General features: G+C 33.1%; 2 protein-coding genes across 3 annotated transcripts in view; both read right to left on the bottom strand.

The window, feature by feature from the left end:
• GYRA (DNA GYRASE A) overlaps positions 1 to 1,252 on the bottom strand; it is a 35,643-nt gene extending 34,391 nt beyond the window's left edge. The window contains exon 1 of the mRNA XM_088111004.1: positions 747 to 1,252. Coding sequence (XP_087967130.1) covers positions 747 to 1,156 — 410 coding nt within the window. The 5' untranslated portion in view covers positions 1,157 to 1,252. The remainder of the gene's footprint in view (positions 1 to 746) is intronic.
• An 8,227-nt stretch (positions 1,253 to 9,479) lies between these two features.
• On the bottom strand, positions 9,480 to 11,915 carry LOC124839929 (uncharacterized). 2 transcript variants are annotated; one of them, XM_047315872.2, is made up of 7 exons: positions 11,775 to 11,915; positions 11,410 to 11,552; positions 10,877 to 10,939; positions 10,697 to 10,744; positions 10,521 to 10,574; positions 9,925 to 9,985; positions 9,480 to 9,849 (listed from the first exon to the last, which is right to left on the bottom strand). In XM_047315872.2, exons 2-7 carry the CDS (start codon positions 11,542 to 11,544, stop codon positions 9,758 to 9,760), a joined length of 453 nt encoding a protein of 150 aa, XP_047171828.1. In that variant the 5' UTR covers positions 11,545 to 11,552; positions 11,775 to 11,915; the 3' UTR covers positions 9,480 to 9,757. The 2 variants fall into 2 exon arrangements, with proteins under 2 accessions (XP_047171828.1, XP_047171827.1); XM_047315871.2 differs by having other exon boundaries at positions 10,697 to 10,939.
• Positions 11,916 to 13,208: the final 1,293 nt, after the last annotated feature.

Below are 13,208 nucleotides of genomic sequence, written 5' to 3' on the forward strand. Positions count from 1 at the left end.
TCCCATTAAAAATTTATTTTTTGTTAGCAGGAGCGTTTAAGTTATTACCTCTAGCCAAATCAGACACTTGACCGATGCACACATATCAATTTATTGAAAAATATCTATATTTTTACTTTTATACGAGCTAGTTTGAATATAATAAATTAAACAAGAAAAACCTCAAATGAACTAATTTCAAATTATTCAGTATCTTTCGACTATCAACCCACAAACACGCTTCAACTAAAAGACTCAAAGCCAAAAATAAACAAATTTTGAAATTCCCGCTTTATTTTATAAATTAAGAGAAAAATCAAACAAGCAAAACATTAAATGAACAAATTTCAAATTCTCCAGTAACCCTCGACTAGTAAACTACAGACGCTTCAAAAGAAAACCACCGAAACCCAAAACCAAATAAATTTTGAATTTTCCCCCTTAATTCATAAAAGAAGAGAAAAAACGTACAAGTAAAACATCAAATGAACTAATTTCAAATTACGGACGATATAAGGACTACTAGAAGAGAAAGATATGAAAAAATAATTTCTCGAACTAAAATTAGTTTACATGCACAAAATAAAAATAAAATTTGGAGAAGCTACATAAGCTTTTTAAGAACAAAATTTTAACTTGGTGAGAAGCTAATTTCCTCTTTTTTTTTCTTCTTGGTCAAAACAGACCCTAAACCACAACCCCTCGATGAAGACAATGAAAACATTAAAAAAAATGCAAAAAATAAAAACTTAAAACGGAGAACTAACAGAATCCTTCGGTGCACGGGCTTCAAGCCGTCGCGAACATCCGGCAACGCCCGACCGAGAAGCACCGACATCGCATACGACATGTAAGCTTCCGTGGCCTCCTTGTGAAGTTCCGTGGGCACGACCCTTCCCTCACTACCGTTACCGCTATCCGTTATGGCCGTCACACTGTCATTCCTGTCGCTGCGCCTAACGGCCCTGGCCGCCGCCGCCGGAGGGCGAGGGGCGCGGGCGGATATGAGACGATGTTGGAATGGGGAGAGGAGACGAGGGTGGGCTGGGGAGAGGAGACGAGGGTAGGATGGAGAGAGGCGGAGGAAGCGGAACGCGGAAGAGAATGCCATGGAATAGAAAGGGTTAGGGCAGAGGAGAAGGTTGGGATTCTGGAAATGGAGCGGGGAGGGTTTCATAGGGTTGCCGTTTGAACCATTTGAAAGTGAGAGTGTGTAGGGCTTTAAGGATTTTGAACGATAACAGGAAGTGCTCTAAAGGAGTGTACTGTTACTCACTCATACTTTGCGCCAAAGTCCCGGTTTTTGGATAGTAAATATTTGGCATAATACTCAATTTTGTCTCCACTTTGGTTCGGAAATCTCAAGTTAGTCCCTTTATAGAAAAGTGAGTTGAATGGATCCTTACTTGTAATTAGTTGACTCTAATGAGTCCCTTCCGTTAAATAGAAGGAAACAGAGTTAGTGGACTGATGATGTGGCAGTTATCTTTGGTGAGGTGTCAATACGCAATTGTTTGCGTGCTTACGTGGTTCAGAAAGCTTCAGGTTCTCCTCTTCTCTCCGCGCCATTCCAACGGGATGAGACCCAGAGTCTCTTTCTTCTCCCTACAGTTCGCTGGCCTCCCAACCAAAAATGGCCACCGCATTCCAACCGGCATCGATGCCATCTCCGACACCCACGGACGGCCATCGTCGGACGCCGCTCCAGCCCCTCCTTCTCGCGTGCGAGGGAGGACCTCGCTTTTCACGTACGCCCCAGATCTGCTCCGAATCCATCCTTGCCGCGCCTCGATTCAGCCACCGCGGACGGATCCCACGCCGCCGCACGTCACCAGGACCTAGATGGCTGCGACGCTTCTTCTCTCTCCGCTCGCGGCCCAGATTCACCGCTGCCCTCGCCGGAGCTTGCTTCTCCACCGACGCCACCACTCCCTTTTTTTCTTTCCCTCTTCTAAGAAGGGTTCTTTCATCTCCAGCATCACCACCGAACATTTTCCCCTCTCTTTTTACTCATTCATTTTTTTTCTGAACCACGTTGCTTAGGTTTTACTCGATTATTACATTCTTTAATTTATTTTAATTCTCTTTTGTGGTGATGATGGGGCTGGGAAGAATTGAGAGATGATGGGGGGTTGGAGGAATTGGTTGGAGAAGATGAAGAAGGTGGTGGTGATAAAATACCACCAAGAACAGGAGGCACTGCAACAGGGGAAGCATTTGGAGAAGGGTTGGTTGAAGCCATCACGACACAAATCTTCCCTCAAAAGCAAAATGTACTGGTTAAACACTTCCATCACCATTCCTCTGATACTTTCTCAAACCACCATCACTCCAAATTCCTATGCTTTCCAGAAACAAACTCGACACAGCACCCCAGATCAAGCATCAACAAAAAATTTCAATTTTCAGATCAACCCTTCTACAAGCAATGCTCGAATTTCTTCAGAGAAAAAAAAAACACAACCACCGTGACCCAATCCCTTAAAAAAAAAAACACTTAACTTTGGCAAAGAGCAAAAAGTCAATACCCACAAACAACTTTCAAGAAAGCTAATACTTTAGTGAGGTACAACTGCCACATCATCAAAGACAACTGCCACATCATCAGTCCACTAACTCTGTTTCCTTCTATTTAACGGAAGGGACTCATTAGAGTCAATTAATTACAAGTAAGGATCCATTCAACTCACTTTTCTATAAAGAGACTAACTTGAGATTTCCGAATCAAAGTGGGGACAAAATTGGGTATTATGCCTAAATATTTCAAGTTATTGGCTCTCACGTCATTTGATTTTCTTATTTTAGTAAATTTTAATGAAATTTAGTAATCAATTAACAGAATGAATTTTATTTTCTATTGTAATAAATTGAATAGAAAATTTATTATTTATTATTTATGTTTTATTTTTTAAATAATTTTAATAAGATGTTTAATTTTTAAAGACTCTTTATATACTAAAAGAATATTAAACTAATGAGATCACATTGACTTTCTAAAAGTAAGACTTGGTTTGACAAGTGTTTGTTTTAATTTATTTAGGACCATTGATATATTAAATCAGTATGGTACATTGGTGTTATATATTTGATATGTTGTTTAGTCACTTCAAGCTTATGCAAATAATAGTTTTTCCTATAAAATGTAGTATAGGATCAATCAAGTATCAATCTTTAGATATAACAATCAATTAAATAGTTTAAGTTTAGATATAACAATCAATTAAATAGTTTAAGTTTGTGTAATATAATAGTTTAAGTCGTAGTTATATTTCAAAGGATACAACTCAAGGGTTAACAAAAATAGTTAAACCTCATAAAAAGTAATTGTAACAAAACAATGGACATCGTTTATTAATAGCACTCCCTTTTAGGTGTACATTGACTAAAAAATGTGTCTCATTAAAACCTTATTAGGAAGAATCTTTTGGGAAAAAAATATAGTAAAGGAAAGAGTACATTATTCTTTATTCTTCAATTGTTCATCATATATTTTATTTTCCCCCTTCATATGTAAACTCACATCACTAAGATGACAGAGTCTAATCTTGTGAACCAATAATTCAAAAGGTCTCCTTGACAAAGACTTTGTAAATAAATCTGTCAAATTCTCACATGAACAAATCTTTTGGATCTCTATATAACCCTTTCAATTGAATAAAGCATTATTGACTTCATATATGGTTGTTGATTCCATTTTCCCAATGATAGACCACAAGTGTGTCACACATGTTGAATAATAAACCTTAACCAAACACATTCATGACTTACCTCATATAATGCTAAAATTTTCCATGATTTTAACAATGTTACTGTTATGGTTTGTTTCACAAACTGCCATGAAATCGTTGTGCCACCACATGTGAAATCATGGCAACCAAAAGTTAGCATCTTTAGGGTTTAACATCTTTAGGGTTAAAACTTTGTAGGAAAATTTGGAAAATTAATGAGAAGGTAGATCGTAAAGTGGCTCAAACATTAGGTTTAGACAATATTTAGGAAACATTAATATCTAGAGATGTAAGACTCCAATTGAGGTGATTCGAAAATAAAGTGAAAGTTCTCGTTTTAAACCTCAATTTAGGCTACAAAACCACTTAATTTGGTCAAGTTGATATAAAGTTATGATCATAAAAAAAAATTGTCTAGAAGGTGGAAGAAAAAAATCACTCTTTTCACAAAAGGCAAGACACAAAGGATGAGAAAGTCCTTTAATATAGCCAAGGGGATCTTAAATTACTCAAGAACTTGGGAGAATAACTCTCACTAAGATAAAAGAGATAAACTCTAAGATTTTCGAATAAAACTCAGCTTCTTCTCTATTTAATCAAAATGGTTTTGCTTATATAAAAGCTTAAACCATCAAAATTACAACATATGATTAATTGAAATTGCATTCCTCTTAAACTAATAATGATACCTATGAGTTAATAATGATCTCGTTACTTATTGGTTGATTGTAATTAAAATTGTGGCAACTAAAAGTCACCTAAAAGTAATGAAAACTCAACTCGCCACATAGAGAAGAAGTCTCGTCATTGTTAAGACAAAATCATTTATGCGCCTAAACGCTCTAATGTTTTGAAGTTTAACCAAATAACATTAAAACGAGAAAATAACCTGAAAGCTTATCTACCCAAGGATATTCAATTTAGCTCTCGAAAACAAACAATGTCAAAACGATGAATTTGACAAAACACTTTGAAAGATTAAAAGACTAAAAGATAAAATATAAAAGAAAACATCAACAAGTTAAACACTATCTATCTAAAGAAGAGACAAGAATCAAAAAGAGCGTTTACTGGCCTAAACGATACCATGAGCTAAAATGATACCTCGTCCAAGAATGAAGTTTTTTTCAACGTTTGGTATATTTAAAAGAAAAGCTTAATTGTCAAATGCTACCTTAATGGTAGGAAATAAAAAAAATACTTTGTTGTTTTGAGTTAGCATTAAATGACATTAAATATTCAACGTTCAAAAATAACAAAAGTGATAAGAAAAGATGTATCTAGTGCATGCATAATTTACTCTACTCTTTGTAGATAAGTTATTCTACACGCATCCACATAGCTTCAGATCAAATATCAGAAAATGAACATTAGAGACAAAAAAGATATTCACACAATGTTCTTCACTTGAAGTCATGCATAAAAGGACGTACTACCTACTTCAAGCAAAGTACTAAAAAAACTTGCATGCTCTAATCCAATGACTTATTGTACACGAAGAAAGAGAAAGCACAAAAATCAAGGCAAATGCTAAGTCTAACGAACATTTATTCAAGGAGCCTTTAAATATAAGAGCTTTCGAAATAGAAATCAAGAGGATAAACAAGAGAATAAGAAAAGCTCACAACGAGGTTTCTTTCCTAAGAAGCGTACAAAAGAAAAGAAAAGAAAGAGCTCAAGAAAAAGATCATATCTGAGTAGAAAAGGAGAAGAAAAGAAACACTCTCAAGCTTCATTGTTGTATTGTTTACTAATTGTGTGAGAGAGAGAGAGAAAGAAAAGAGAGAAACACTTGTGAGTGTTTAGACTGCTTAATATTGTATTCAATCCTCTTTGCGAGAGTAATAATCTGAACGACTTGTAAGCAATCATTGATTGCAATTCTGGAGAGAATTAAAACACTTGCAATTGAACTCTTTTGAGTCGAGGAAATCTAGGTGCGATAGTTTAGTACCAGGAGTAGTGTGAATACTCAAGCAAATCGAGGGGAGATTGTCTAGTACCAGGAGTGGTGTGAATACTAAAGGAAATCTAGGCGCGGTAGTCTAGTACCAAGAGTGGTGCAAATACTTAAGGCAAATATTGTTGCGGTAGTTTAGTATCAGGAGTGGTGCAAATACTCAGACCAGGAGTGGTGAGAATACTCAGTTGTAATCTTGTGAAGATGATAGTGGAGCCCTCTACGGATGAGACTAGATGTAGCTCAGTTATAATGAACCAATATAAAAATAATTGTGTATTTATCTCTTCTCTTACCTAAATGCTTCTCTTATAAAAACCTACATTTGTGCTTTTATTTTTAAATACAAGAACTCTCCAAGCTAAACAATTATTCTTCAACTAAGGAAGTTCTTATAAAACTCTATAATGTGCATTCTGAATAGCACGTTAAAAGTAACTATCGTTTACAACTTATATTAAGTCGAGCGTTTAAGCTTTTATAAGGTACATTCAGAGCATGATCACGTGCTATATCAAAAGGGTTACAAAAAGATTTTTTCCATTAACACTTTTCAACCCCCTTATAGTGTTTTTCAGGTACTTCAATCATAAGAAGCATGACCAAACAAATACAAGAAAAGTCAACCAAAGAAGGTGAAGTCAAAGTTAAGCTCTTTTTTCTTGGGCCATCATTGAATAGTGTTTGGGCTTTGTATTTAGGCCTAATAGTGTAGCATTTTAATTGGCCTTGTATTTTAGATCAAGTAAAGTAGGGTTTTGACCGCCTAAATCAACATTGGACCTTAAGCCCAACATTGACCAAGGTGGACGTCCTTTAGGGAAAGTTGATCAAGTGGTCAACATTTTTGGCCAAGCTTGAAGACCAAGGGAGCAATTTGGCCTTGACATGTGGAGGCACCATATTGGAGAGTTTTTCCTCTTAGTTAGTGGTCATGTTCACTTTATGAATAAGAGTTTTTCCATAGGTAGTGGTCACATGTCACCCTCTCATTTGAGAGGATTTTTACTACTTGTCTCCCTCCTATTGGAGAGGATTTCTCCTTGCTCTCCAAGCCAATCAAGGTAACTCTTTTAGGTTAAAGTTCCTGCCCATTTTGAGACACCTTAGCCTGTAAATATAAGTTTTTTTTCTTTCATGTAATCGTCTTTGAAATAAAGTAATGTTATGCTGTCATTTTGTGCACTTATACTCTTAGTAAGGTCATCCTAAGCTAGAACAACCCAAGTGACCTCTTGTCGCCACCTTCCTTTAAGAGTTGACCCATCATCTTTTAAAGAACCCTTAAACACATCATCCAACACCTTATAAACACCTAAAACTTTGACACAATCATCCACTCCCCACCACATATTTTCGCATTCCAAAACCATGCATTCATGGCTTGGTTCCTTCTATATTTGGATTGTTCTAGTTAGAGGATTGCTATCATTTGCCTATGTGTGTATTTCTTTTCTTTTTTGCAATGATCATCTTAAATGGTGTGAGTTGTGGGGAACGTCCTTCCAATTGATCTAGCATGGGTGGACGGCAAAGCAACTACGTAGTTAGGTGTTCGTTAATTAAGTGTAAACTTTGTCTTTAAAAAATCTTTAGATTTTCTTGTTAATTATCATCTTTGTAACATTTTATTTAATAATTTTATACTATTAAAAATAAAATGTTACTGTAATTATTTTAAGAACTAATCAATTGGAAAATAAAAAAACGTGGAAATTTAATTTATTAAAAAATCGAGTATTTAGAGAAGTAATTAGTTAGTTTTCTATTGAGTTAAAATATATAATATTAATAGTTATTTATTTTTAAATAAATACTGTAAATGTAAAAATAAATCCTATTTTAAAAATATTTTAAGTTAATTTTCAATTTTTTATTTATATAATTTTAAACTTTATTTTTAATCACATACATAATTATTAAAATGATCATAATAATAACAACAGTATAAAAATAGAGAATAGTGTTTTTTGTGGAAAAATTATTTTCATAAATTTTTACTTTTCTTTCAGTAATTATTTACAACAATAATTAATAAATATTTTAATTATTATGTCTTGTGTTCAAAAATCAACAACTTATAAATTTTAATTTCGTTAATAAATTTTTCTTATTTATATCTTTTTTCTAAATAAATTATTCTTAAAGCACATTTTTTTTGTATATAATCATTTTTTCAAATAGTTTTTTTCTAAATTGTTATATTTCAAATAATTATTTTTTAAATAATACTTTCAGGAAAAATAATTTTAAACCATTTTTTAAAATAATCACTTTTTAAAAATCTAAATTTTAGAAATTACATTTTCTTGAAACCAAATTTTAAACTGATTTTATTTTTATAACATTCGATCAAAGTTTGAAATTCAAATTTTCAAAAATCAAATTCTAAATTACCAAATTAAATGATATCATTTAAGCAATTATTTAATACAATATATTAATTGCGATAAATAATATTTTCTATTTTAAAATATTTGAATTCAAAAATGGGGTTTTATTAACATGATTTTATCTCATACATAAAATGTTATAATCATGAAAATAAAGTAAAATTAGGTTCTTTTTGGATATTTTTTGCGAAATAGGTTTAATCTGGAGAAAAAAAAAATTCCTCAAAATCTATCTTTTCGTATAAGGAAAATTGAATTTATGTCAAGTCTTTAACATACTCCGACATACCCATTCATATCTTGTCTTTTTCTATTTGACATGATGGTTGTTGATATCTATTTTCAAAAAAGGAAATGTTCTTTTACCCCAACAACCGCCTGGCAAATAAAATTTAGTATTGATAAAGAAGAAAAGGAGATAAAGGGTAAAAAAAATGTAAAATTGGATATAAAAATCTATAAAGTCAATAGAAACCTTTTCAAAACTACAGAAAAACAAAAAAACTATACTTCCAAAACCGAAATAAAGAAACCAAATGTAATAAGAAACTTAAAAAGCTATTAGGTTATGATCGTTGAATGCTCTTTCCTCACCCACGAAGACATTGTTCTCGTCATCGACTCCTGTAGCATGATTTGAGGGCATGATTCTAGAGACACCCTACCCATTGTATCATATTTAAACTTCTTCCTCCTAGAGATATATTTTTCAGGCAAAACTAAAGTTTTCCTTATCTTATTGCCTTCTCTCCCTCTTCTCCCCTGCTTAGTCTCTTTCCTCTTTCTCCTTTCACTGTTTCCGGCGATCTCATCACCACCACATCGGAAATTACCCAACCATAAAAAGTGTTTTTCCACTACCCTCCAACCCCACCGCGTCTCCATGATGAACACGAAAGAAAAAAAAAAAAGAGAAAAAGAGAGAAAATGAATGAAAAATGAGAGGGAAGGAAGGAAGCAAGGAGGATGGTTCGAAATGGAGGAAGGAAGAGAAAGGAGGGAAAAGGGAGAAGTAAAAGAAAAACCTTGTGAAAATGGTGCACGATAATTGCATATTCGCAAGATATTGTTGGGTAAACGAACCCATGCAATGCATTTATAAAATGCAGGTGCAGCTCACTCATGATACCTACACATGTCAGTCGCAACAACACAGTGTCGGTGTGTGAAGATGGACCATTAAAAACAACGCAATGAGAAATTGAAACATTAGTGGATCAGTATGAATCAGAGAACATGGACAACATAGGGGGTGTAAGTAGGTTTTATAGAAATGACACTGTTGTCTTTTGGTAATCCTTCTGACAAAACCAACATGATTATCAGTTTACTGTTGATTCAACATAACTCTTCTGGCCTGTTTATCAGTTACTCATATATGTCTTGAATATGATTACATGTTGATAGTTAACAAACAAATTATTGTCAAGTTTCACATCCAATCTTATTGCAGATGATTATATTTTGTAAGATGTCAAATGTTACAAATGGCACAATCGTGCCTTCGCAAATGAATGTAGAGATCAAGATCTCTCAATGCAATTCTAGCACGTCATATAATATAATCCCATACTTGCGAAGAGTTATATCTAATTCATAGTTACGACTGCTTCAAAACCCCAACTTCTAGTTTTTTAGCACAAGCAACTCTAATCACTGTGTCAAAATGGAAAATTATAGGTCAAACCTATGCGCTACTAACGGTGGCTTTGTTCCTGAGGAGCATCACCACCAACATCTTCAGTGGCACTCTCTTCTTCTGCTGATGTATTACTGTGGCCGCCCTCACCTGTCAAAACAGAGACACCTTTAGTATTTATAAGTTTTAACACAGATTTGAACTTTTGGAACAAAAAGAAAGTACCTTCACTATCATCTGCTGGAGCATAAGCTGAGCGTCTTGAACGAGCGTGCTGTTGTGTTGGCTGATTACCAATATAAGTACGACCCCAACAAGATAAGAAAACAGAAAAATCAATGTCAACAAAATTCATTCAAATTTCAACTATAAGAATAGCAACATTACTGCAATGCATATGTAGTCATGTAGAGGATCAATCATTATTTTATTAACATGTAAGAATAATGAATCCTGTTCCCTGTTCAGCCCAAAATTTTCGATAAAAACCTTCACTGCAATACAAGGAACTAGAATGACTATTACACTATCTCCCATCGAAGTTAATTGCATCAAGCACTTAGCACATTTGCAGCATTGCAAAGATGTACTCCAAACAGCAAAACTGATTCTTCAACATAATGGTTCTGCAATTTAATCTGAATCTATTTGGAGGTTTGAATAATTATTGGAAAAGAACTTAAAAATGACATGAAGGGAAGCGATAAACAAAGATGAAATTACCTCAGTTATGTAAAGCACCCTCAATATAGCAAAATAAAGTCACTGACTTTCATATAAACAGAGAACAGAAAACAGAAAACATTCACAATGCATTGTACCTGCAACTTTGGGCGGAGTGCTTCAAGTGGTCCTTTAGGCTTTTGTGCTCCTTGCTATTTGAAAAATCAAGAAGAAAAGGCAGATATATTAGGCATCATGCGTTTAAAATGTACTGATGGTAAATTATAAGTGTTCATGTTATAATGATTAACTTATGCCTAAGGTCAGAAAATACCTTCCCCAAAGCCCAATCAGCAGAATCAAAGTAAGCACGTTCATGATCCTGCAAAATGAAGATTGGCCAAGAAGAAAAAGGAGTTTCAAAAGAACATTTCAAACAAACACACAGATGATCGGATGGCAGGAGGAACAGAAGCATTGGAGAAGCAAGATCTGATAAAAAATGGTTAGCAACCTTGGATATTAGTGGAGGCTTCTTTGGCAGCATCCCCCCATACTTTTTCTTAATAGCTTGCTCCTGAAAACACAAATTTACAGAAATGATACCCGAACACAGCAACACATGCCCATATTATATGTTCAAATGCTCAAGTGATTTCAATATTCAATAATAACAAAACCCACTATAGATAGGTCTAAAACATTTCTCATACATATACTGATCATTTAGTCCACAAAAACAGAAAGAAAAGATCACGAGACAAGGATAGGATTGTGAGCATAGAAGAATACAACTTTACACTTCTATAACAATGAAACTTTACATGAATCGGAATACACAGCATCATCATAAAACAAAGATATATTTTAGCCTTTCAGACACTGTTATCATGTTTGGCTGCCAGACCCAAATTAATTGGGTGTTCCAATTTATTTATTTTAGCATCTCCACACCAATTAACCAAAGCTAACATCCCCAAACTAAAACCTTATTCTCTCAAATGCTGAATTTTTTATTACAAATCCATTCCACTGAATAACAATTACCTCCTCCTCGGACGAGGGCATGGGGTTGTCAGCGTTCCGATCATCCACAGATTTTTCACAGTCAACTTCGTTCTTAGAAGAATCATCACCAACCTCCTCCTTTTGCTTCACATCGCCAACCTCAGCCTCCGACATTGCTTCCTCTACACACCACACACAATTGCAATATTGTCACTAAAGCGAAACACCAACAATTTCCGATTTTTTTTCGCAGATAATCGTAAGGACCCAATTGATTCCAATACAAATAACATGGATCAATACCCCCTCCCAATTCAGCAACGAATCAAACAAAATTAGCATGGAAAGCGATTAGATTATTGCGAAGAGCTACGGAAGGAACGAGATATCGAAACATATCGTACCGTATCGCGAGAAACTTTGGATCTGAAAATCGATGCAGAGAAGAGAAGAAAAGACGTTTAACTGCCAAACTGCAACTCTGAGACAAAACAATTAGCAATAGTTGCACAATACAAACACAAGCATCTTTTATTGCGTTCCCAACATTTTATATATATATATATATATATATATATATATATATATATATATATATATATATATATAATTATTTTCATTTAATTGATGTAGTATTATTAGTTAACTTTTAATTATTAATCCAAATACATGGAAACAAGTTTTTAGCGAACCCTTGTTTGTTTTGCACATGCATTCAAACATTAGCAATGGACAGTGTTGTAATAATTTTTTCTGCGCGTTTGTTAAATTTTATACAATTTAATCAATTCATTAAATTTATAAAATTAATTTTATGATAAACTTATATGTTTTTTATTCACAATTATTCCGACACTAAAGATATTTAAAAACATTATCATTAGCTTTGATTCACTTTATCTATATCTCATCATTTACATTTTTATGGTTTTAATTTCGTTGATTGTGTATATGAATAATAGAAATACGTTTTTCGAAATATTATTTCTAAAAATAAAGTTAGATTTTCAAAAGTTCAAAATATTAATATATTTCACTTAATGTTCTTTGAGCTCAACAAATGACTCATAATTAAGAATAAAGTTAGTGAAAAAAAATTAATATATGTTCTTATATTTTTTTAATAGCACATAAATGGATTGTTATAAAGAAAAATCAAATCATACTTTTAATTTATTGTTTAGTTTGATTTTTATGAGAAACAATCAAACAACATACTATTACATATCCGTGCAAGAATGCTAATACTTAGTAAAATACATTTTTTTTCCTTAAAGATATATTTCACATATAATATAATATAAGTTATATTGTATATGGTCAAGTATTCGTTAACCATATCAATATTGATCTCGTTTTAATAAGATATAACATAAAAACACAACTCAATATATCCTAAGTGTTTACACCTAAAGATATCTAACTTCCATGATTTCTACCACTAAGTAGCTTAACCGATTACTTGTCAATTTATTGAACCTAGGCCCAAGCCATCGAAGTAAGGATCTACAAACATAATAAATTATATTATAAATAGCATAATAGTCAAATATTTTATTCATTTCTCATCAATTACATATTTAATATTGTTAGATGTGAAATGTTGACTTGAGCGTCAAAATATCTTCTATAAGCATAATCATAATTCATCTTGTGAATGACGAGTACGAAAAAAAATTAATAAAATATATTTTACCTTATTTTAAAAAACTTTAATATTACTCAATATGATATAATAATATAATAAGATTCATTCATTACATTACATAATATGTCGCACATGTAATTATTAAATTCTTTATTCAATTAAAATCAAATTATGTTATATGACTTACTAT

Source organism: Vigna umbellata, chromosome 3 (assembly GCF_029865625.1).
Source record: "Vigna umbellata cultivar VRB3 chromosome 3, Vumbellata_1.0, whole genome shotgun sequence".
Taxonomy (NCBI): Eukaryota; Viridiplantae; Streptophyta; class Magnoliopsida; order Fabales; family Fabaceae; genus Vigna; species Vigna umbellata.